The 25,284-nt window shown below is 41.9% G+C and overlaps 1 protein-coding gene across 1 annotated transcript in view; it reads left to right on the forward strand.

Annotated features, from left to right (window-relative positions):
- Positions 1–1,919: 1,919 nt before the first annotated feature.
- Btbd1 (BTB domain containing 1) overlaps positions 1,920–25,284 on the forward strand; it is a 38,839-nt gene continuing 15,474 nt past the window's right edge. Inside the window, exons 1-4 of the mRNA XM_059272187.1 lie at positions 1,920–2,359; positions 10,118–10,274; positions 15,046–15,151; positions 22,501–22,698. Of these exons, the coding sequence (XP_059128170.1) occupies positions 1,935–2,359; positions 10,118–10,274; positions 15,046–15,151; positions 22,501–22,698 (886 nt within the window). The 5' untranslated portion in view covers positions 1,920–1,934. The remainder of the gene's footprint in view (positions 2,360–10,117; positions 10,275–15,045; positions 15,152–22,500; positions 22,699–25,284) is intronic.

Genomic DNA, 25,284 nt, shown 5'->3' on the forward strand with positions numbered 1-25,284 from the left:
TTTCTTGGAATGTCCTGCCTGGTTTTGAGCTCTCTGCCATTCACTATCACCAAGACTTTCCCCAGCTTTTGCAGCTTCACAACGTGTTTCCTTAAGTCTTTCTGCTTGGGAAACAAACAACAATTCAGAAAACATCCTCAAGAGTAGAAGCTGACCTGGTGCTTCTTTCTCCTAAGGATTCTGTTCCCTCAAGTCTCAAGATCTCTGTATCCGTTCCTCTACAAAGTGGGTACGTTCTTATTGGTCACATTTTAGGCAAGTTCTGAACCCCTCTTCAACTAGGCTTCAATAGAAGCCCCTGTCCTGCCTTTAGTCTGTCAGAACCCAGTCTTAGCAAGCATCTACTCTAGCAAGAATCTTCCTAGCCTTCATGTGTCCTCTTAAGTTTCCATCTGTTGACTTTCACTTTGGTTTTTGGTCACAAATCCCTAGCTAGCTTTGCGGAATTCACAGCTGAGTCTGGTTTTTCAATGCCCCTTTGCAGCAATCTTAATGAAAGTCTTCCTTCCTGTTTCATTAAGTATCAAAATAATCTTTCCTTTAGCGATGCCCTCACACAGTTCTTTTATATATTTTTCATATTTGTATAGTTGAGAGTGGGAGAGTAAGCCAGAGTGAGGTGCTATATTATGACAGGGCAAGATACTGCAAAGGTTCCTCCATCTTGTTTTCTTTCTCTCTCTCTCTCTCTCTCTCTCTCTCTCTCTCTCTCTCTCTCTCTCTCTCTCTCTTCATTTCTTTCTTTCTTGTTTTTTTTCAAGACAGAGTTTCTCTGTGTAGCTTTGGAACCTATCCTGGAACTCACTCTGTAGACCAGGCTGGCCTCAAACTCACAGAGATCCGCCTGGCTCTGCCTCCCGAGTGCTGGGATTAAAGGCATGCGCCGCGGCCACCACCCGGCCAAGTTTAGGACTCTTAAATTACTTGACATTTGTAAACCGGAAGGTTTCTCACCTAGTAATGAATCATTCTCTGGGTCCGTTTTACTTTCTGCCTCTAACAACTGATTTATCTTGGGATCTACTTATTTCTGCAAGGTTCAAGAAAGGCTCCCACACACTGACAACTACATAGCTACACTGCCTGAAAGGAGATTCACACGTCAGCGCATTTCCCATTTGTTTTTGAGAGGAGAGGAGTTAAGACAGGGTCTCTGTTCGCAGCCCGGGTTGGTCTCCCTCTTGCAGCCAACTTCCTGCCTCGGCCTCCCAAACTGCTGGGATAGGCAAGAGCAGTTCTGGCTTACAGGGTGGTTTGTTCTGTATAGGAACTGGAAACAAGGCCTAGGAGAGGGTTGGGCAGGAGCCTCCACCACAGACATGGAAATGGAGGAGGAACTCGCTCTGCTCTCGGGGCGCGTAGTGGAGCCTGGACAGACCGGAGGGGTAAGGAACCTGCAGACCCGGGGAGAGATCAGTGGGGTTCCTAGCCTCTCAGCTCTGCTAGTGGGGAGTCCAGGGTGGTGCAGCCATCGGGGAGGTGACAGGGCCACCATCCCGGCTGGACGACATCAGGGCGTCTCCCCTCCACAAACTCCCGTGCCATGCCCTCGAGGTCCCTCCACTTCCAGCTCCCCCACCAAGAGGGCTGGGGCCGCGTCCTCGCATGGCAGCCAAGAGGAAGAGGCCGGCTGAACCCCGCTGAGACGATGGGCGCCGGCGGGGAGGCGCGGTGGGCGGTGGGCGGCGAGCACTCCCGAGGCCGCGCGGCTCCTCCTCCTCCCCCTCCTCCTCCCTCCTCCCTCCCCCTCCTCCCTCCTCCTCCCCCTCCGCCCTCCCGCCCCGGCAACGCCGCCCTGCCGGAGGGCGGGGACGCGCGGCCGGAAGCGCCTTTCCCGGAAGGCAGGGAGGGGGCGGTGCCGGCCTCGGGGCGGCTCGACGATGGCGGCGGCGCGTCGGCTGCTCGCTCAGTGAGCGGAGCCGCGCAGCGGGAGGATGGCCTCGCTCGGGTCGGCCGCGGCCGGGGAGCCGGCGGCCGGGGCTGAGGCGGAGCTAGGTCCTCCGGCCCCTCCGCCGCCGCCGCCGCCCGCGCCCGCGCCCTCGCCGTCGCCGTCCGCGCTCGGGCCGCTGCTGCCCTTGCAGCGGGAGCCGCTCTACAACTGGCAGGCCACCAAGGCGTCGCTGAAGGAGCGCTTCGCCTTCCTCTTCAACTCGGAGCTGCTGAGCGATGTGCGCTTCGTCCTCGGCAAGGGCCGCGGCGCGGCGGCCGCCGGGGGCCCGCAGCGCATCCCCGCCCACCGCTTCGTCCTGGCGGCCGGCAGCGCCGTCTTCGACGCCATGTTCAACGGCGGCATGGCCACGACGTCGGCCGAGATCGAGCTGCCGGACGTGGAGCCCGCTGCCTTCCTGGCGCTGCTGAGGTGAGCGGCGCGGCGCGCGGAGCCCGTGGCCGGCGGCCCGGAGGGAGGCGGCACCCGGCCGGGCCGGCGCCCACTCCCGGGTGACCTTGGGCCAGGCGCGCCGGCCTCCCTCGGCTCCTCCCCGGCCGGAGATGCTCGGGGAGCTCGGGCCAGTCGTTACGGTGAAAGCCAGGGTCGTCATCCCAGCGGTGTGCGCTTTGCCGTTTGAAGGGCGCTGTCACATTCCGGGGCCGGAATTGTCGCCCGGGCTTCAGAGTCAAGTGGGCAGAGCCGAGGACGGGGGTGGGCTGCCCTGATGGCCCACTTGCAAGATTTGTTTTTGTTTGGAGGACGGGCCGGGTAGCTGAAGGATCTTGGAGGACTGGTGTTGTCAGGTTCTTCACGGTTTGTTGTCAACACCCCCCCCCCCCCAAAGTAAGAGCCGTTAACAGGTACTAGCTGACCTGCTTCGTGTTCCGGCAAACAAGGTGACATTTACTGTACCCTAAACCCCCGCTACTGGTGTTGAGAGTTTGCTTTCTGATGATTCGAGAGTAGGAGATCGATAGCTGTTTAGTTTTCTTTCATGGAAGGGAGTATCACTTTGGCGTGATTCGTTTTTAATCGCAACAGTCCTGTTAGGGAGGTAGATCGTGTTGTTTACCCCAATTTTACAAATGGGACAAAGGACCAGAAAAGCAACTCGCCCAAGATAACTGAGCCAGCTCCCAGAGGACCATGTGTGTTTCATTATACTAGGATGGTTTTGGCTGCCCGAGTGGTGTGTTTTTAAGCTAGCAGAGTCTTGAGTAATTCTGACGTAAACAGGCAGGTCAGTGGAACAGAAGCGTCCACAAAGGAAGGCTCCCAGCTTGGTCAAGAAGATGCGTACGGAGTGAAATAGCAGCTAGAGATAAATATTACGGTCCCATTAATGAATGGATAAAGGACAAGATAAATAGAAAAGAGGAACTACAGCTAAAGAACCTTTAACCTCTTTAGTAAATTAGGAAGTGCAAATTAAAATAGTGAAATGCTTTCTCCTTTTCATCAACCCCAATTTTTTTGTTTTGTTTTGGGTTTTTTTTTTTTTTTTTTTTTTATTTTCTGGGACAGGGTTCCATTATGCGGGCTTGGCTGACTTGGAGCTCAGTATGTATACCAAGCGGGTTCGGACTCGTAAAGATCCACCTGCTTTCAGCCCCCGAAGTGCTGGCCCACCAAAAAAATTTTTTAAAAGATGGCTATAGGAACACTTTCTCACGAAAAATGTTCATAAAAAGCCTTTGAAAAAAAGTTGGACACTTTAGATTTCTTTTCCACACATAGGAACATCGAAAAAAGATCTACAGTAGCATTCTTCATAATAATGTGGAAAGAAGTCAAGCCAAGGGAATAAATTGATTGTTTGATAAACAATGCTAGGTCCACTTGATGGACTATAATGCAATCACTGTGATGTTTATGAAAACCAGGTAACACTATGGGGAATGTTTATGGTAGCATTTTGAATTTCCTGCACCATAGTAACGCCTGAGAAGGAATGGAACCAGCGCTGTACCTGGAGATAGGAGAGAAGGCAAACCAATATGCTAAGCAAGAGGTGTTGAATTGGAAAACCGACGGCACCGTTTTCTGTCTTTGTTCTCATAGTTCTAGCATTTAATTCACTTTCATTTATGGGGATAGTTGTGCAGCCTCAAGGCTAGTATCTGGGTCATTTGCATTTTGAAGTTACTAGGAGGACTAGATACAGCTTGCTTAAATTACGCAGTTTAGAAGTCTTTTTTAAAGTGTTAAGGCCAGAGACGTGGCACAGTGCAGACCTGAGCTAGATCCCTGTGAGCCACATGATGAAAGGAGAGAACCTACTCCTGCAAGCTGTCCTCTGACCTCCATGTGTGTGCCACTGTGTACCTGCCTACACGTACATCCAGGAAAAGAAATACAACAAAATGATTCCTTGGTCACCTGCACCTTGATCCACCGGGATGTTCAGTTTCTAGGTCTCTCCTTTTGGTGTCATGTTTAGAGGTGAAACCTTAAAGCGTTTTAAATACTTTTCCTAAGTGACTTTTACACTGACTAAATTTAAGAACTGCCGATCTAAAAGTGTTAAGGCACCCTTCCCCTTAAGAGCACATCTTAGACCTTAACTTTGTCCTGTTAGAGCACAAGAGTACACTAGTGTGCTTTAAGCAGATGAACAGATGGTAGTGGTAAGGATAGACCAGGCAGGGCGTGACAGACTGAGAGGAAGGACTTGTGAGTTCTCATCTGGGGACGAGAGAAAAGTTGTAGAGGATTTAGGTGGAGTGCTGTGATCCTATTTCCATCTTAAAATCTCATCTGGCTGTTATTTGGAGATTATACAGGTAGTAAAACGGAGCAGATGATAAATCAAGAGGTTTTGCTGTAGTCTACTCAAATGATGGTGCGCCTCCAGGGAGGTAGGGGATGTGATGAGAAGTGGTCAAATTCCGGTTCTATTTGAGAGTAGAACCAGAGAAAATTAAGAGTGAATGGTAATGATTTAACTGAATGAAATTAACCTGGGAAAGAAGTGGATCGTGAAGAGAAGTACAAGGATGAACCTGGGGATCTGGAAGCTTGTGGAGATGTGGGAGGGAAGGGAGCATGAAACAGGCAGCTGTCAGGGGAGAGACGGAAGCAGGAGGTATCCTGAGAGAGTGGACAAACGCCAGCTGTGGAGCTGGTCAGCTGTGTTAAATGTCCTGAGGGTTGGGAGAAATGAGAGTGAATTCCTGATGATGTGATAAGATGTACGCTCTTGATAACCCTGGGGAGGGAGCACACAAAACACATGGAGCGAACGGACGCACGCACGCACGCACGCACGCACGCACGCACGCACTCTTATTCAGGAGTCCCGGGGAGGAAGTTGTAGTTTTGGTGCTCCTCTTCTCGGCACGTTTCTCATTTGGGGACCATGCCAGAGTGTTCTACCCCTTCCCCCTTGCGTTTCTTTACCAAACTACTGTCTTTAGACTTCTCTCTGTTGACATTTTTCCCTCTAGCACTCATGTCACCCTATGATTTCTCTGAATCATTTAGGGATTTTTGTCTGTTGGATGAAGTTCAATACTTAGAGGTATTAAAGGCCTTTGTGATGTGTCCCCACCCAATTACTACTGGTGACATTTTCCCTATTTTAATGCTTGCCTTCCAAGGCCTCTTCTAACTGTGCAGCCTCTACCTAAAAGACAGTAATTATTATACTTCAGGTCATAATTTGGGGCTTTCCTTTTTTGATTAAATCACTGTTTCCTTCCCCCCGGGCAGATTTGTACACTAGCTCATTTAATCTCTCGGCCTGTTTTGGTTACATGTTACCCTAGAACAAACCACTCCAACCCCTGGTGGTTTTAAACAGCCATTTCATTATCTTCAGAGCTGTTTGGGTTGATGGGCTCTCCTGGGTGATTGTTTGGCAAATCTTTAAGGTTTCATGCATGGATTTCAGACAGCATCTATGGCTGGGGTCATATGGAGGATTTGACTCAGATTCTGAGATGATTTTCTAATAGTCTGAGATCTTCTTTTCCATGTGCCTTTTCCAGCTGGTCGTTTCAGCAGCTTGATTTCTTGAACAAAAGTAGGAGCTGCCAAGTATTCTTAAAGCGTAGGCTCGGAGCTGACATTTGCTCTGCTACATTTTGTTGATGAGTAGTGAATGGGAATCATGTGAACCAACAGAGATCTATGTAACAGCATTGATGTTAGAAGGCGTGACTTAATGTGGGCCTCTTAAGTGATTAGTTATTGTATATTAGTGCCTAATTGACACTTATGTTCTTGTGACATTACTTTTTTTTCTTTTTGGTTTTTGAGACAGGGTTTTTCTGTAGCTTTGGCTGTCTTGGAATGCTCTCTGTATACCAGCCTGGCCTCAAACTCACAGAGATCCTCCTGCCTCTGCTTCCGGAGTGCTGGGATTAAAGGTGTGTACCACCACCACTCAGCTTTTTGTTTATTTTTTTTGGGGGGTGTGTGTTACTTTTTAAACATTTCAATATCAAACTATAAATTTACACTCACAAAGCTATCTTACCCTTTCTGTAGCTCTGTTATTTATCACAATGCCTAATGATATATATATGGTCCTTCAAAGAATGCTTTTGAATAAAATGGATCATTGGGATAAAAAACTCTTCAGATGTGGTCTTGTAACCTCGTTTCTCCCTAATATAAAATCAAGTTTCACTCTATCCTTCCAAAACTGTTTTAATTCAGGGCTGGAGGAACAACTGAAATGGTAAAGTGCTGGCCTTGGAAACAGGAGAACGTAGATCTGCTTCCCAGAACCTGCATGAAATTGCCTGATGTGGCAGGCAGGTACTTGCAGTCCCAAGGCTGGGCAGGCTAAGGCAGGAGGACCCTGGGGCTCCCTGGCCTTCACAGGAGCTGAATGGTGTTCCAGAAGTCAGCCTCCACACACCCACCACATGTGCATATAATTATTTTAATTAGCCAGGTGTGGTGGCACACTTGTCACCCCAACATTTGGGAGGTGGAGGCTTGAGGATCAGAAAGTTAAGGCCTGCAACTTGGCTACATAAGACCCTATCTCAAAAAAAAAAAAAAAAAAAAAAAAGAAAAGAAAGAAAGAAAAAAAAGGTGCTTTATTTTGTTTTGTTTTTTTTCAAGACAGGGTTCTCTGTGTAGCCCTGGCTGTCCTGTAACTAGCTCAGTAGACCAGGCTGGCTTCAAACTCACCTGTGCTGGGATTAAGGTGTGAGTCACCACTGCCTGGCTCAAATTTTCTTAAAAGTTATAATAAATATAGCCTTAAATTTTTATCTTTTTGGAGACCATCTTTGGGGTGTAGATAAGAAAACAGATATACTTGATGACGTACAGTCATTTCTCCGTTCTATGCTCTTGGCCTTGAAGGTTGTGTCTGGGAGCTTCTGCTGTCCCTTTAAAATACAAAGAGTTGGCCTGCACTATGGTGCTTGCTGTGCAAGCCAACAGTCGGAATCGAGCATGTACAGGTTAAAGGGGAGAGCCAATTCCACACATGTGTCATGCACGCACACTAATAATTAAAATTAGAGAATTATGATCATGTCAGGGTTAAGTTTTAGTTGTGTCTTTCTTAGGTTTCCTTAATATAAAAATTCTACCAATTGGGGGCTAGAGAGATAGATAGTTCAGTGATTAAGAGGACTTGTTGCTCTTGTAGACAACAGGATTTAGTTCCCAGAACCCACATGACAGCTCACAGCTCCCTTGTAACTCCAGTACCAGGGAATCTGAGACTCTTCTGGCCTTTGTAGGCTCTTGTATCAAACTCACTCGGCCTCATATACATAAAATTTTACAAATCTTTAAAGAAAAAGAAATTCTACTGATTAAATATATTTCAGAGAACATATAAATGAAACATGAGCAAGAGGATTCTTGGATTTTTAGTAACTTTTCTATTAGAAATGAAAATACTACCCTATCCCCCTTGTTGATGTTACATAGAGACTTTTGCCTAGTCTGTTAATGTGTAATCATTAAAATTTGCCCACACATTGTCTGGTGCTGCAGGGGGAAAATTCCCTTACTGTTTACAATCCAGTGTTTAACTTGCAGTCTCATAATAATTTAAAGCATCTTATAAGAAATCCAAGGATAAAAACCAAAATAGCACTAAGTTAGGCTAATACAAAAAAAGTATGTTGCGAACAAGCCACAGCATTCATTTGTAATTGTCTTAGCAACAGATATGAAAAAGGAAGCATGCTTGAGCAGTAATAATTCATGGTGTTTCTAAACTTAAAAACAAACTGCTTAGGGGATCTGTAACTCTAGTACTGACAGCAATAATGAAACTGATGTTCCAGTTGAAGTGCCTTTATAAAGAGGGTATTATTGTAGTAATGAGCAATGTCTGCAAGCTATGGCTTTAGAGTCAGATGATTATTTAATGTAATAATGATTGTGTTCCTTGATATAAACTAAAGCTTATTACTGAAGTGAAATTTAATAAAAACAATTTGAATGTGAAGGATCACATGCAGAATAATCTAAAACACAATTCTTTTTTGTACCTAGAATGTAGTCACAGGTATTTGATGCCTCCCGCCTAAATTGGGGCCTCCAACATAGATTGATATAGAACCATATACTTCAGCTTTGTGTTCTTATCTCCTATCTTTCCTTCAATTAAAATGATAATAGGAAAGACAATATGCCTATTACATATTGAACAGAGAAGAAAAGGAATGGCCAAGGTGTAGAAAACAGATAATGTACTTAGAAATTGTGTGGGTAAAATGAGAGTCCTGAATCTGGAGCCTAGAGTCGCAGAAGGAGCTGCAGTGGAGCCGGGAGCTATTCTGGTAGAACCCCAGCTAGGAGTTGGTAGTGAAGAGGGTAGAAAGAAAGTCTAGTGCTAAGACATAGAGATTCTTTTAAACCCTCCTTATAGACGTCCTCAACCATGTACTGATGACAGCTGAAGGTTCCTCCAAACTTGAGCAGACTGCCTGGCAACAGATAGAACTGCTGCTGTGCTTTTGGAACCTCTAGGTAAAGCTCTCATAATGGCATGAGGGTCCTTGACCTCAAGGCTGGCTTCCCACTGTAAGGCAAGATGCTGGTCAGCAGCTTCCACATACTGGGAACTCCCACCCAGGCTTTGCATTTGCAAGACGTTTTTATCTGGACCTAGAACAGTTGCTAACTACTGAATTTAGAGATATTGACCCCTTGACACACATAGAAAACCAGAATGTGAATGTGAATGACAAAGATAAACAGAACGTAGGAATTTCAAGGAAGCATAGAAAAGAAGAAAACCTAAACATTTCTATTAAGTGTCTTGGAAACTTGTGGAAGTTTTTGTGTCCATAAAACAAAGACATAAAGTTGTGGAGGGAAGAACAATCAGGAACAAAGCAGAATTTCTAGAAATCTGAATGTCATTGTGTGGGGGGGGGGGAGGGGGGATAGAGAAAAGAACTACTCCAAAATACAGAGGAAGAAAAAATTTCATGAGACCTTATATTAATGAACAGCTAACATTTACTCTGATTAATTTTTGTTGGGCTCTACTGAAAGTGCTGTATGTTTTAAATTGTGTTCATTCTCACTACAACATTACAAGTATGTGCTGCTATTTTCATCTCTGGGGAGTCACACTGGGATAATTTGCTTAAAGCCACACACCAAGTAGATAATGAGAGCACTGCCTCCAACCCCCCCTCCCCCCACGTATTATTGATAGAGATTTGGCTGAGTCCATGAATATGCAACCTGTGGATACAGCCCAACTGGATTATTACATTATCTTCCTCTCTAAAGCCCCAGCTCTCTAGTCTGTGGTCTGTGCTGATTCTGGAATGACTATGAAAGGGTTTAAGGAATAAGAAGGTTCTGCTATCAAGAAATAAATGAATCTTTTATCATTTGGAGATGTGACCTTAGCTAACAGTAAATTTACTCAAGGGAATATCCTTTGATGAGGGAGACATTAGTGAACTACTGTTCTTGTAAGCAGCTATCGAGTACTAAAAAGAGCCGAAGTTTCACTTAAGGAACATTTGTTTGGCATCTGTCTCCTGAGCACTACTTAACCTCCTCTGAAAATGGAATTACTTTGTGCCTCTCAGGAATAAGAGTATGATGTCTGTATAGGTTCATCTTACTCTGATGTAAATTTCAGGGTTTTTTTTCTTTTGTTTGCTTATTTAAAGGTTAATTCTGATGGATTGCTTATCTAAAACAATGCTGATCATCTATTTAAGTTTTTTCATTGCTTTTCAGATTTTTGTATTCAGATGAAGTTCAGATTGGGCCAGAAACTGTTATGACCACTCTTTATACTGCCAAGAAATATGCAGTCCCTGCCCTGGAAGCACACTGTGTAGAATTTCTCACCAAACACCTTAGGGCAGATAATGCCTTTATGTTGCTTACTCAGGTAAGTAAATATAGCTAAAATAGTAGCTTAAAAACTGAGCATAAGCTGGGTGAGGTGGTGCATGCCTTTACTCCTAGCACTTGGTGTAAGTGTTACAGCTTGGATGGAAAGTTATCCTGGTAGTCAGGAGCCAAGGAATACCAAAAAGTCACACCGCACAACAAACCTTCCAAGAGATTTATTGGGAAGGAAAGACCCTGGAGAGTGACTGCCTCTGCCTGGGTGAGACAAAGCAGAGAACTGGGCAGAACACAAGGCTTATATAGGGTTTCTTGAGGTGGGGAGGCACGGCGAGTTTTCCAAGGTGGCCTGGGATTGGAGGGATTATGTAGCCTGATCTTGGGGAGAGTCAGGGATTCGTGGTTTTGTTTTTTTGTTTTTTTTTTTTTTCTCCCTGTAGGGTGGGACCTGGCTTCTGGCCTGGGAATGGACACTTAGGGCCCTTAGGGAAGTTTGGGGGTTGGAGCCTGGCCTGGAGCTCCTCAGGGGTCAGGCCCAGCTCAAGGGGTCTCAGCTGCCAAAGGTCTCCAGGGATAGGGCTTACAAGGAGTCTCTCCCCATCTGAGTTTGAGGCCAGCCTGGTTGGTCTGCAGAGTAAGTTCCAGGACAGCCAAGGCTACACAGAGAAACCCTGTTTCAAAACAACCAACAAAAAACAACAATAAAAACTGAACATATTTATATAAAAATATTACTAATTAATATTATATAAATATTAATATTACCTGGATAATTCTAGATCATTATTTTAAAATATGTAGTTATTTTTGTATATATAGTTATTTTGTGATTATTTGGGAAAATATATTTAAGATTTTCTGGACAGCTTCATTTTCAATTTTTGCTGAATCTGAAATAAACATTGAGTATTTAATATCAGAGAGGTTCTAAGATTGACTATCTTTACTTCTGTGCCTATGCCTGGAAGCTTCCTAACCCATTACTGGAGCAGTTATGGTATTAGGTTTATATGAAATACTTTTTGTGCCACATTAAGTACAGTCCATACAGAAAAGTACACATACTGTAAGTGTGCAGCTTGGTGATGTTTTTATAAACAGAACATAACTAAAGGACCATTAGCCATCCCTAACATGTAATATTTAGCATTTTGTTGTGTTTGTAATCTGAACTTTTTTGATGAAAATAAATTATTTCTCTTTTTAGATAGTGTTTTAATACTTTATATGAACTTTTAAAAATTATGAATAGATAAAATAAAATCCTGCCTGACATGATGGCACATGCCTTTAGTTACAATACTCAGGAAGCTGAAACAGAAGGATTATTTTGAGTCCAGAAGTTTGAGACCAGCCTGGACAACATAATGCATCTATGTGAAACAATATATATTCTTCTTGAATTTTTGTATTAGAAATAATTACTGGTGACTCCTAGGTCATTTCTCATTTTATAAATGAAAATTAAAATCTGGGCAAATTAACTGCCTGTCTAAAACCTCACAGTAAGTGATGCCAGGGCCCCGAGCTCATCTTTACAGTTGTTTATTGGGTGCTTTAAAAGCAGACTTCTTTTATTAAATATTTGTACTTGAAGAAAGAACTTGCTGATGTCACTCTTCTTGGCCATAGTTACAGAAATCCACATATGCCAGAGACCAAGCTAATAATAATAGCAGAGTGTATTGGGTAGTGGCTGTTGAGTCAAATAGCTTTCTTAGTATTTTTTTTTTTTTTTTTTGGTTTTTCGAGACAGGGTTTCTCTGTGTAGCTTTGCGCCTTTCCTGGAACTCACTTGGTAGCCCAGGCTGGCCTCGAACTCACAGAGATCCGCCTGGCTCTGCCTCCCAAGTGCTGGGATTAAAGGCGTGCGCCACCACCGCCCGGCTTGCTTTCTTAGTATTTTATAGGTATCAATTTAAGCCTTATTATAACTTCATGAACTATTGCTATTCAGAGTGGAAACTTATTTACCATTAAGAAACTGAAAGAATGAGGAGGTTTAGGGAAGGAGCAAGGCCATGTGTTCAGTCCTAGGGATAGGCAGAAATTGAGGCAGAGGTGAAATAACTTAACCAAAGCCATATAACAAATGTGTGCTATTTACTACGTTAAAAAAATTTAGATAAAAGTATCTAATAAATAAGTTGATTCTAAGATTGAAAAGATTATTGTTCAAGGAGTTTTAATGTATTGGAGCAGATTAAGTAACAACTTTTGTTGTTGTTGTCGTTTTTTTTCAAGACAGGGTTAGGGTTTCTCTGTGTAGTGCTGGCTTTCCAGGCTGCCTGGAACTCAAAAGATCCACCTACCTCTGCCACCCTAGTGCTGGGACTAAAGGCATGTGCCACTATGCCCAGCTAAGTAACAACTTTTATATTTCAATTATTGTTATTTATAAACCAAGAGACTAAAATCAGGCTATTATGATGCATTAGATTCTTGTTCATTAGGTCTGAGATGAGGCCTGAGAATCTGTACTTTTAATAGGCTTTCAGGTGATACTAGTGATTCTGGACCACGATTAGCAAGCATGTTAATGTGAGGGAGGGAAACAAAAGACTTGAGTTTTGTTGGCCTGAGAACCAGATCATGTGAAGTTGGACCTCTCACAAAAGTGATTTAAAGTAAGCCTGATCATTCACTTGGATCTGTAGAAGTTCACTCTAAAACAGAGAGTTAGCATCTGCTACATGATTTATACAAAGAGCACGTTTGTGACTTATGACCAGAAATGGTGCTAAAGTAAACATTGAGAAACCTGAAGCAGCAGATTCCATACAGAACTCAGTACTATTGCTCATAGTATATTAAGGATTAAAAATAGTTACCACAAAAATTGTCCAAAACTCTTGTTTTGCTTGATGAGCTGAGCCTGTGGGCACATGCCTTTAATCCCAGCACTTTGGGAGACAAAGGCAGGCAGATTTCTGTGAGTTTGAGGCCAACCATGTCTACATAGTGAGTTCTAGTACAGCCAGAGCACATAGAAAGACCCTGCCTGAAAAAAACAAAAAATGAAACAAAAATCTGTTTGTTAGAGTTTCACTTTATAAAAAATGCATTAACTTTTCTTTAAGTATGTACATACTCTGGTTGTAGACTGGATCCTGTACCAGAAAAATGTTAGAAAATTGGACCAGGTCAAAGTTACAAAACTGAAATCAGCCAACATTAGTAAATTAGTAAATATTGTATTAATTTTGTATTTACCAAAACTAAAGTTATATGAGAATATCCTGAATATCCTTATTCTTAGGAAATTTAAAAGCCCACAATATATGCAGCTTACTCTCATGGCTTACCCCCTCACAAATGGTGTATGTATACACAGATTTGTATGAAGGAAAGAGAATAAACAGAATATAGTAGATAACTTTTAGATAGGTAATCTGGATATAGGATACATTGAGGGTGTACACACGTGCTATCCTTAAAACTTTCTATAAATTTAAAATTCCAAATTTTATGGGAAAATTACATGAAATAGAGTTAATATTATATTAACACCTTTTTATTATTTAAAGCTAAAATTAGCAAATTGACAAAGCAAATGAATATAAACAAGCCCAGTGTGTAATCTAATGAGAACACTGTTCGTTTGCATCTGAATTACTGAATCTGGTTGGAGACATGACTCAGTGAAATGCTCCTGTAAAATGAAGACGACATGCATTCAGATCGCTGATACCCACGTTCAAGCTGTGCTGTGCGTGTCAGGGTGCATCTGTAACTCCAGCATTGATGGGCAGAGACAGGAAGATTCAGGAGACTCATGGCCAGCCAGCCTAGCTGAACTGTTGATCTTCAAGTTCAGTGAGAGACCCTGTTTCTAAAAAGCAAGGTGAAGAGTGAGCGAGGAAAGCATTTGACATCATCCTCGGCCACTGTGTGCACATGAGTTTGCATCTACCTACACAATACACTCATATACATATGTGTGTGTACTATACATATGTGCACACACATGCACAGAAACTCAGTTACTGAGTCCTTTAAAATTAATTTTGCTGGGGCTAAAGAGATGGCTCAGCAGTTAAGGAGCATTTGCTGCTCTCCTAGAGGACCTAGGTTCAGTTTCTAGCACCGAATGGTGTCTTAACCTAACTCCAGTTCTAGGGGATCCAATGTTCTTTGGTCTATGCAGGCACCAAGCACACACATAGTACATATATATGCATGCATGCAAATGCTCATAGACATAAAATAAAAATAAATACATCTTTAAGAAAAGAATTTGACTTTAAGTGACGACTTTGCAGTCATGCCAGGTTCTGGGTGTCATTTCTGGCGTGGTTAATTAGCTGGGTGCCCGGAGCTGTGGTGCTCTAAATTCTTATACCACTTCCTTCACAACAGGAAATGTTGACGACAACAACAACAAAACTGATCTGTTTTTTTATTCTTGACAGTTGATGTTCTAGTTACTGGTGATGGTGAGACTAAAATTTTAAATACTAGACTGCAGCCTATCTAACTACATGATCTTAGACAAACAAATCACATCACTGGACCTGTTTGGTGTGCTTTATCTAATCTAGAGAGTTTGTTTAGGATCAGACTAAGTAATAGCTAAGAAAGTAGGCTGTAGTGTATATGCATAGGAAAGTAAAAGGAGCAAGATGGTTGATAATGTGAGTTCATTGCTCAGTGAAACATTAGTATTCTTTAGCCTTCCATTTCTCATTGTCAGTATTTTTGCATAATTAGCGATTACAGTTGTCTACACTGTCAACTTGGAATGTGCACAGCCTGAAGGTAAAGTAACTGAAAGTAAGATGAATTTTTTCTGTGTATGTGTGTGTGTGTAGGCGCGGCTATTCGATGAACCTCAGCTGGCCAGTCTTTGTCTAGACACCATAGACAAGAGCACAGTGGATGCAATAAGTGCGGAAGGCTTTACTGATATTGACATAGGTAAGTCCCCGTGGAGCAAATGTTTACACTGTAGATACCGCCATGTCTTGTCAGCCTGGCGGGAAAACTGTCCATTAGTGTTTTCTCCAAATGACTGAAGGAGTACCTCCTTATGAGTTGTGCTTCCTTTCATTTTAGTGAAAATACTCCTGGAAATCCTAACTACCTCAGTGTACTCCAAAATGTACCAAATAACTAAGATTCTCACCATCTTCATGGGATTGTACTAGGGTCCTAGAGCAAGTAAAAAGAAGAGTAAAATGTGATTTGTTTTGTTAAATAATCACTAGCTAGAGATTTTGTCAAGGAACAAAATATGTGAACATTAGGATTTATCATGTTAATGGAATAGCTAGCATGTAGCCGGAACTTTTGCCTGTCTAAGTAGGTATCAGACGTGGGAAATAATGACTTGGCAACTGCAGAAAATAAGAGATGTTACCTTCAATTGGGGTCATGTTAGGGAAATTATGGCGAAAGAGGTGCTGACAGGAGCCTTAAGGAATGGATAGTACTTGGACTGAGGATGGCTGAGTGGTAGATTACTTCCCTGGCCTGTGTGAGGCCCTGATTCCATTCCCAGCAGCACAAGAAACAAAGTTCTGAGTAGTGAAACGGATAGCATTAGGCGTTAGAGGTAGGTGGTATGGTGCCTCATGGGGTATGTGTGAAGTTGGGGAAATGCTGGCACATTGTTCCGAGTGGCAGAGGACCAGGCAGTGACGGGCTCTGGGTTTGAACTTGGTTTTGTAGTAGAGGAGAGAAAGCTAATTCTCATAGCTTTAAACTATCTTTTTTTTTTTTTAATGGTGAACTGGAATTATGTGTCTTTAAGTCCCTCTCTTTTGGCATTGAAAGTCATATACCTTGTTGTCTGTTTCATTTGTAGAAATTTTTAAACATATTTTATACAAAACAGTCAAAAGAGAACTGTTAATTTCCTTCTCAGTGTTAGAACTCTTCAGTTCTCTTCTGGCTGTTTTTAGTCTTCACCAAGAAGTCTGATGCTCTAAAAATTTTTGTATTCCTTTCTCTCAGTCACAACAGGAAATGTTTTTTCATCTATTTTTAGACCAGATTGCTCAAGCTTAAACCCCAGAACTTAACCTTGATTTTTATTCTTTTTCATTTGTGCCCCACATGCAGTCTCACACTAGGTACCCATGATTCCATGTTCAAAACAAACCCTATGTTTGACTGGTTTTTTTGTTTGTTTGTTTTTTTGTTTTTTTGTTTTTTCGAGACAGGGTTTCTCTGTGTAGCTTTGCGCCTTTTCCTGGAACTCACTTTGGTAGCCCAGGCTGGCCTCGAACTCACAGAGATCTGCCTGGCTCTGCCTCCCGAGTGCTGGGATTAAAGGCGTGCGCCACCACCGCCCGACCTTGACTGTTTCTTATCTGCTGCTACCACCTAATATAAGCCAGTGTTCTTTCTCATTTGGATAGCTCAGAGTGATCTTCATAAATAGAAAATTCAGGCTGTATTACTTCTGTTTCCACTGCAGTAAGAGTATAATTCAAACTTCTTACAAAGCTTAGAAAATCAGGCCCTGTGGAAGTCAGGAAAGATTAGGCTTGGCTGTAGTAACAAACCCCAAAGTGTATTCTGGCTCCAACACAAAAGCAAGGTCATTTTACGTTTATGTAATGGGCCACAGAGAGTAATGTCCAGAGGTAGCTCTCAGGGTCTGATTACTGCCTGTGTCTTGCTAGTAGATGGTAGGGGAAATAACCACATATTAAAATACGTGGCTCTGAAATTGCTTCTTTATGTTGTCCTTTATTTCATTGTCCAGAATTCAGTCAGAAGATCCACCTGACTTCAGGACAAGCTAGTATGTACAAGACTAGTCACTTTCTAAGACAAGGAAACAGAATTGTAATTAACAGCTCCTACTCAGTACAACTGCCTGGTCTTTTGCTTCTTGTTCATTCCTGTTCCATTTACACTGGACAGGTGTCATTATATTTCAAGCCTTTATATTTGTTACTCTTTCTGACTGGAATCCTTTTCCCTTGAATCTTTGTATGGCTACCTGCTTCTCAGCCCGCAGGTTAACTGAGACAGACTATGTCAGACTTACTTAATTAAACTAAATACCTAAACAAAATTCTTGTTTCTTTGCTCTGATTTATTTTTCTTATTTATTGCCATTTGAGAGTCTTAACTAGGTATTCATATCTCTCTCTCTCTCTCTCTCTCTCTCTTTGGTTTTTCAAGACCAAAAACTTACTGAGTTTCTTTGTGTAGTCCTGACTGTTCTGGAACTCACTCTGTAGACAAGGCTGGCCTCTAATTTACAGAGATCCACCCGCCTCTGCCTACCAAGTGCTGGGATTAAAGACATGCACCACAATGCCCGTTGTGTTCCTCTTTTTTTAAGTGTTGGTTGTCTGCTTTCCTCTCCTAGACTATAAACTCCTGGAAGGCAGGGCCTTTGTCTTGTTTCCCACGGTATTTCTAGTGCAGAAGACAGCAGAACGTAGTCCATGTGTGTTAACACCCTGACCAGCTGCTCTCCAGACAACCATGTAGTTCTCACTCAGCTTAGACCACTGGCGTGAGTCGTCTGAGATCGGACACCTTACCCTTTCCGGGATACCGAGTGTACTTCTCCTTTATAGTTGATTAGCGTTCCATTGTCGGTTCACCTGTTCACTTCTCAAGTGCCTTGGGAAGAATTCGTACATTGTGTTTTACTGAAGGGCAAAGCTAGTACACTCTCGAGTTGTTAATGAAGCATTGTTTAATCTTAATTGTTTCTTGTTAAGGGTCTGTCAAGTGCTCCATTTGTTTTTCATCTGCTCATGAAGTCATACTACCTGCATTACATGTGTGCTTTACATGTGGCAATTGTTTTATACATAGTTTTTATATTTTTCATGCCATTAGAGCCTGGGAATCTTAAAAGTGTGGGTGTTTGCTAAGTAGATACCCTATAAATATTTGCTAATTTGTTTAACACCCAGTGTTGTATTATGTTTATGAGTGACAATCTGTTACATTTTTATCATCTTAGGCTCAGCTATGATTTTTTTAACACATTTGCCAGTAGAAGCCTGCCAGTACAAGGACCTATGTGTTCCTCCACCTGTGTCTGTGTCATAGGCCCGTTTGCCTGACATGTACTTGTTGAGTTTGGGAACTCTAGAGAAAGTATAGGAGCTGAGAGGAGAAGGCCCTGGCTTCAAGTTCTTAGAGCTGTCTTAAGTTCAGGGACTTTTTTTCTTCTCTAGGGTTTGAGCATGTGTTCCAGAAGAAGGGATATGCTATCTTAGGTTTTTGCTTTAGGGAGAAGATTCTTGGTTGAGTGGATGGAACAGAATGGACTTGGGCCACCAAGACAGCTCACTGGATAAAGTGCTTGCTGCTGAGCCTCGTGTCTGGAGTTTGAGGCCCAGGACCATGTGGTAGAATCAGAGAACCAGTTCCCATAAGGTGTCCTCTGACTCTCACCTGTACACTGTGGTGCGTGCACACACACACACACACACACACACACACACACAATAACTGTAAAAATTCACATTGTGCCAACAAGAGCAGTGTGATGGGGTGTATCATACTCCAACTTTCAGTTTATTTTTAACTCAAGTTATTAATGAATTAGATTGGAGGTCTGTCTTTGTTGAATTTTTTGGAGGCAGAGTCTCACACTGTAGGCCAGGCCATCTTGGAACTCACTTTGTCGTCCAGGCAGGCCTTGAACTTGTGATGATCTTCTTGCTTCTGCCTTCAGAGCACTGGGATTATAGCAGTTAGCCACCATGCCCAGCTCATTCATTGTATATTCTTTTTTTTTTTTTAAATGATTTTACTTTATTTTATGTGCATTGGTGTTTTTCCTGCATATGTGTCTGTGTAAAGGTGTGAGATCCCCTGGAACTGGAGTTACAGACAGTTGTGAGCTGCCACATGGATGCTGGGAATTGAACCTGGGGAACTATCCTCTGGGATAGTAGCTGGTGCTCTTAACCACTTAGCCTTCTCCAGCCCTGTGTATTCTTTTTGTTTTTAATTAATTTTATTTTATATGCATTGGTGTTTTGCCTGCATGTATGTCTGTGTGAGGGTATCAGATCCTCAGGAACTAGAGTTACAGACAGGTGTGAGCTGCCATGTGGGTGCTGGGAATTGAACCCTGGTCCTCTGGAAGAGCAGCCAGTGCTCTTGACATATGAGGCATCGGCATCTCTCCAGTCCCTCACTGTGTATTCTTTTTTTGTTTTGTTTTTCGAGACAGGGTTTCTCTGTGTAACAGCCCTGGCTGATCTGGATCCCGCTCTGTAGCCCAGGCTGGCCTCCTGCTCACCTGCCTCTGCCTCCCCAGTGCTGGGATTAAAGGCGTGTGCCACCACCACCTGGCTCTCATTGTGTATTCTTAATCCAACAAATAATGAAGTATGTTAACCTTCACTTAACTGTGAAAAGCGTTATAGAGCCTTAGTTCAAACTCATTTGCTCAGCTACAGTGAAAACAAGAACAATTGGATGTTAAAAACAAAGAAATACCGGGGACTGCGAGAAGGCTCAGTGAGTAAAGGTGCTGACCTTTGCACTGGTGACCTGAGTGCCCAGGCTTACGTGGTAGAAAGAAAGAACCTACGCCCACTGATTGTCCTCTGATTTCCATGTATCACTTCCATACCATGACACCACCCCCGACAATAAATAATAAATACATGTCAGTTTTTAAGACATTTTTGTTCAACCAAATTTTAACATGTTATTGACCCTACTTTGTTCTAAGGACTAATACCTTTCAGTGTTACCCACCCTTGATAAACAAAATTTGACCTTTAGTGTGAATGTATGTTCTGCAGAAAGTGATTTTTAAAATAATTTTTATATGTCTTTCTGGATAATTTACTCATGTTTAATGCGTTAGTTGATTTCTGCTGTATATAAATATAGCATGCCTTTAATTTAAATTTAAAGTGTGGGCGGTCAGATGGCTTGGTGGGTAAAGATGCTTGCTGCCAATCCTGACAGCCCGAGTTTAAGGCCAGGCACCCACCTGGGAGAAGAGAAGAACTGGCCCCATTCCCAAGCTGTCCTCTGGCCTTCACATTCATGTAGACATCTGCACATGCACTAAATAAATGTAATTTAAAAATTGTAGATGTAACTTAGATGTTTTATAGTAGTGCCTGTTTTACTTATGTTCTTTAGAAAATAAGATTCCATAAAATAATGTTTGCATACATTAGAATAGTTCTTTGGGGGAAGATAAAGTACATTTTACTTTACCTGTCTTTATTAAACAATGTTTCCTAAATAAATATCATATATTCTTGTGATTATTAATGCTCATTATATTTTACTCTTACTCTAGAGTGACACATTTAGGGACTCTGAAGTGTTTTACTTATTTTTTTGAGCTCTTGTATAAGACAAGATTGCTTTGCTTATTAAGTATGAATGTCTACTTTTTACATGTTTCCTCTTTGTTAAACTGCAGCTTATTGTATTCTAGTATGCTTGCTTCTAAAGGTCCCTTTTCCTTTGAACTCACTACTTCTGGGGCTGCTATTGCTTAAAAATAACTGACCTTATTTTAATAGTCTGCCTATGATCAGTTTTTGATACTCCATCTGCCATCCTGGTCCAGGCTACTGTCAACTCTGACCTGGGTTTGTACTATAGCTTCCTAACTGGTTACACTTTTATTCCTGCCTCCACCACAATCTCTTCTCAATACAATAGCCATAGGTAGAGATGTTGATGTACACCTGTAATCCCAGCACTTAGAAGGCAGAGGCAGGAGAATGACAAATTTGAGGCCAGTCTGGGCTACCTAGTGAGACCTGTTTCAAAAATACATACATACATACGTACATACATACATATGTCACTATTACGTCACTATGAAGAGACACCATGACCAAAGCAACTTTTATAAATGAAAGCATTTAATTGGGCAGTTGCTTACAGTTTCAGAGACTTTGTTCATTATCATCATGGCAGAGAGCATGGTGCTGGAGCAGTAGATGAGAGCCACATTCTGATCTGCAAGCTGAGATGCTGGGCCTTGGGCTTTTGAAACCTCCAAGCCCACCCCCAGTGACACACTTCCTCCAACAAGGCCACAGCTCCTGATCCTTCTCTAATAGTTGTAGTGGTATTTGCTCCACCCATGACCTTGGGCCATAGGGCAGTGCTTCCTGACATTGTACTGACCTCTTAAAGGAAAGGGAGAATGGTCATGAGCCCCTCTGCTGTCTGCTTCCTGGTCTGATTGAACTGCTAGGTGGATTCACTTCCAGTCAGATCAGAAGATGACTTCAGCTGTCTACTCCATTTTGTGTTCGTGAGTGTATATCCTCAATTTACCCTAATACATTTCCCTAATACTCTTTAACCAGACTCCCGTGGATTTCTCGAGTTAAATAGTGCCACTTCCTAATGACTAAACTTTCAAATATGTGAGCTTATGGGGGCCATTCTTATTCAAACCACTAAATACATCATACTTACTCAAAACATAACAAAACAAGACCCTACTACAGTCAAAGTGATCCTTTCAGAATATCAGCTAGTCTCAGTCATTCAAACAGGTTGATGTTCCTGCTGTGAGGGATTACATGTGGGGGCTGTGGGGAGGACTAGTAGGGGCTTCACTTTGCTGCCAGAGACTCCATTTCTACCCCACATTAGTTGTAACATGTCATCTCTAGTGTTTGAGGGTTCAGTTACATCGAGAAATCCAAGAGAGTCTGCTGAAGAGTTATAAGGAATTTATTAGGAAGTAAGTCAGAAAAGATCACTCACTAAACAGAATAGGCGAGTCGTCTCAGGGTTTTGGAAGGCTGAGGTCCTGTCCTACACTGCTCCCACCACCTGAACCAGTCCCACAGTCAGTTACCTGTGAGTAATGACCTCTGGTGTGTCCAGTCTCCTCCTACCTGCACAAGGAGACTGCAGCAAGTTCAGCAGAGCTCTTGCTGCCTTCTCTGTCTGTCTCAGCCAGGCCTGATGAGGGTGGTTTCTTCCAGGATGTTCACTTCAGAGCTCTGCTGGAGAATCTCAGCATGAGGCTCTGCAGAGGTCTCATCTTAGTCTTAGTTCTTTTTTCTTCAATTCTTTCTATTGTAAAAGTTTATTGTTTTTATCCCGGTTCCTTCTTTTCACTGGGTTGCACAGAGGATGCTGCTAATCCACCATCTTACCTGGAAATCCTAGTTTTTTATTAATAGGTTTAAGTGTCTAGTCTGAAGTTTTGTTGGCTTTTTTTTGTGTGTGTGTGTGTGTGTGTGTGTGGTCTTTGTTTAGCTGAGTTTTAAGAACTTAACATAAACAATACTTTATTAAAGAGCAAAATGTTCTTTATTATTGTATTTTCTCTGTAGATACACTCTGTGCAGTTCTAGAAAGAGACACATTAAGTATTCGAGAAAGTCGACTTTTTGGAGCTATTGTACGTTGGGCAGAAGCAGAATGTCAGAGACAACAATTGCCTGTGACGTTTGGAAACAAACAGAAAGTTCTAGGAAAAGCACTTTCCTTAATCCGGTTCCCACTGATGACAATTGAGGAATTTGCAGCAGGTAAGGCTGTAACTTCACTAATTTGAAACTATTTCCAGACCAGAAGAGAAGCTATGATTTACTAAGTACTAGTTACAAAATAAATATGTTTGTGTATAATTTCAATTCAAGATAACATCCACATTTTATAGCTTAGAGAAGTAAATAGAAAAGGTAAGTGCCTTGTCCAAGTCTATAGGGACAAATCTTCTTGGCCTTTATGGGTGCTACTTCTGCTTAAAATGAGACAGACCTGATTTTGAATTTCAGGTGTGTGACTAGCACTCATATGAGAGTTGCCAACAGTCTGTAACTACAACCCCAAGGGTCCTGATGCCTTCTTCTGTCCCCTATGGGTGCCAGGCATGCACATGATGAACAGACATACATTTAGACAAAACAGTCATACACATAGAATAAACTCATAAAATTCAAAAGAACATCCATATATATGTCATTTGGTATACATATAAATATTTTCTATTGAACGTAGAAGAGTAGAACTACTAAGTTGAGAATGAATATGATTAGCAGTAGTTTATCCTGTCAGTTTTCCAAAGTGAAAGAACTAAGTTCTTCTAACATTGGAGAACGAAGTTAAGACACTTAACTTCAGTCTGATTCTTCACATGACTGTCTTCTCTTAACACTCTGCATCATTATGGAGGTAGTTGGTTTTCTACTGCTGTGATTGAAAACATGACCAAAAGCAACTTGGGGAGGAAAGGGTTTATTTCATCTTAAACCTTGGAGGACTTCCCAGCATATATATGGGATTGGGTTTAACCCACAGCAGCAACAATTAAAAACCCAATTTTAATTTTGTGGGAGAATTTTCTCTTCAGAGCTGTGATTATAGGTGTATGTTTTAATTTTCAAATATTTGAGCATTCTGTTTTTTTTCTCTTAATTTCAGTGTAGTTAGAAAATCCTGTGTCATCTCAGTCCTTTGAAATTTGTTGAGACTTGTTTTATGTCCCAACATAAATATCCATACTCTAAGTTGATTGTATTCTGAGTCATTGAGTACAGAAAAATCTAATGAGTTCTATACTTGCCTAACAATTTCATTATCCTGTATCTACAAAATAAATATTCTAAAAATAGTGTTCAAAATTTGTGTGTACCTACTGTTTCCTTTTGTCCTGTCCATTACTAAGAGAAATAGGTTCAGGCTTTGGGTTTTGGTTGAAAATAAGTCCTTATTTGGTTCCATAAATCTTTTATTTGTATATTTTAAGATTCTAACATTAGGTACATTAAATTTTGTAATTTATTCCTTTATGATATATATATCCCACTTTATATCTAGTAAAGCTTTTTTTTTTACATCTTTGACACTAATGTAGTTTTACAATCTTTTTTAAAAGCTTTTTTGTAGTCTATATTTTCTAAAGATTTATTTTTATTATTTTTAATTGTATGCGTGTGAGAGGTATATACATATGAGTGCAGATGCCCAAGGAGGCCGAGGTGTTGAATCCCCTTGGAGCTGGGAATCAAACCAGGTCTCTATAAGAGTAGTTAAATGCTATTACTTATTAAACCATCTTTCCAAACTGTATTCTATATTTCCCCATTCTTTTTATTAGGTTTTTATTGTCTTTGTATATCAGTTATGTTCTTATAAGTTGCTTTTTTTTTTGGTTTTTGTTTTTTTTTTTGGTTTTTTGAGACAGGGTTTCTCTGTGTAGCTTTGTGCCTTTCCTGGATCTCACTCTGTAGACCAGGCTGGCCTCAAACTCACAGAGATCCGCCTGCCTCTGCCTCCCAAGTGCTGGGATTAAAGGCGTGAGCCACCACTGCTCGGCCTAAGTTGCATTTTTTTAAGGCATCCAATTTAAGCATCATCTTTTTTTTTTTTTTTTTTTTTTTTTTTTTGGTTTTTCCGAGACAGGGTTTCTCTGTGTAGCTTTGCGCCTTTCCTGGATCTCGCTCAGTAGACCAGGCTGGCCTCGAACTCACAGAGATCCGCCTGGCTCTGCCTCCCGAGTGCTGGGATTAAAGGCGTGCGCCACCACCGCCCGGCTGAGCATCATCTTTTGCTTGGAATATTTGGTTTACATTTACTGGATCATTGTACATTTGATTTACATTTTAATAGGTCATTGGTACGTTTGGTTTACATTCAGTAGGTCCTTGGTACATTTGGTTTACATTCAGTAGGTCCTTGGTACATTTAGTTTATATTCAGTAGGTCCTTGGTACATTTGGTTTACATTCAGTAGGTCCTTGGTACATTTGGTTTACATTCAGTAGGTCCTTGGTACATTTGGTTTACATTCAGTAGGTCCTTGGTACATTTGGTTTACATTCAGTAGGTCCTTGGTACATTTGGTTTACATTCAGTAGGTCCTTGGTACATTTGGTTTACATTCAGTAGGTCCTTGGTACATTTGGTTTACATTCAGTAAGTCATTGGTACATTTGGTTTACATTCAGTAGGTCCTTGGTACATTTGGTTTACATTCAGTAGGTCATTGGTACATTTGGTTTACATTCAGTAGGTCATTGGTTCATTTGGTTTACATTCAGTAGGTCATTGGTTCATTTGGTTTACATTCAGTAGGTCATTGGTACATTTGGTTTACATTCAGTAGGTCATTG

Source organism: Peromyscus eremicus, chromosome 1, assembly GCF_949786415.1.
Source record: "Peromyscus eremicus chromosome 1, PerEre_H2_v1, whole genome shotgun sequence".
NCBI lineage: Eukaryota > Metazoa > Chordata > Mammalia > Rodentia > Cricetidae > Peromyscus > Peromyscus eremicus.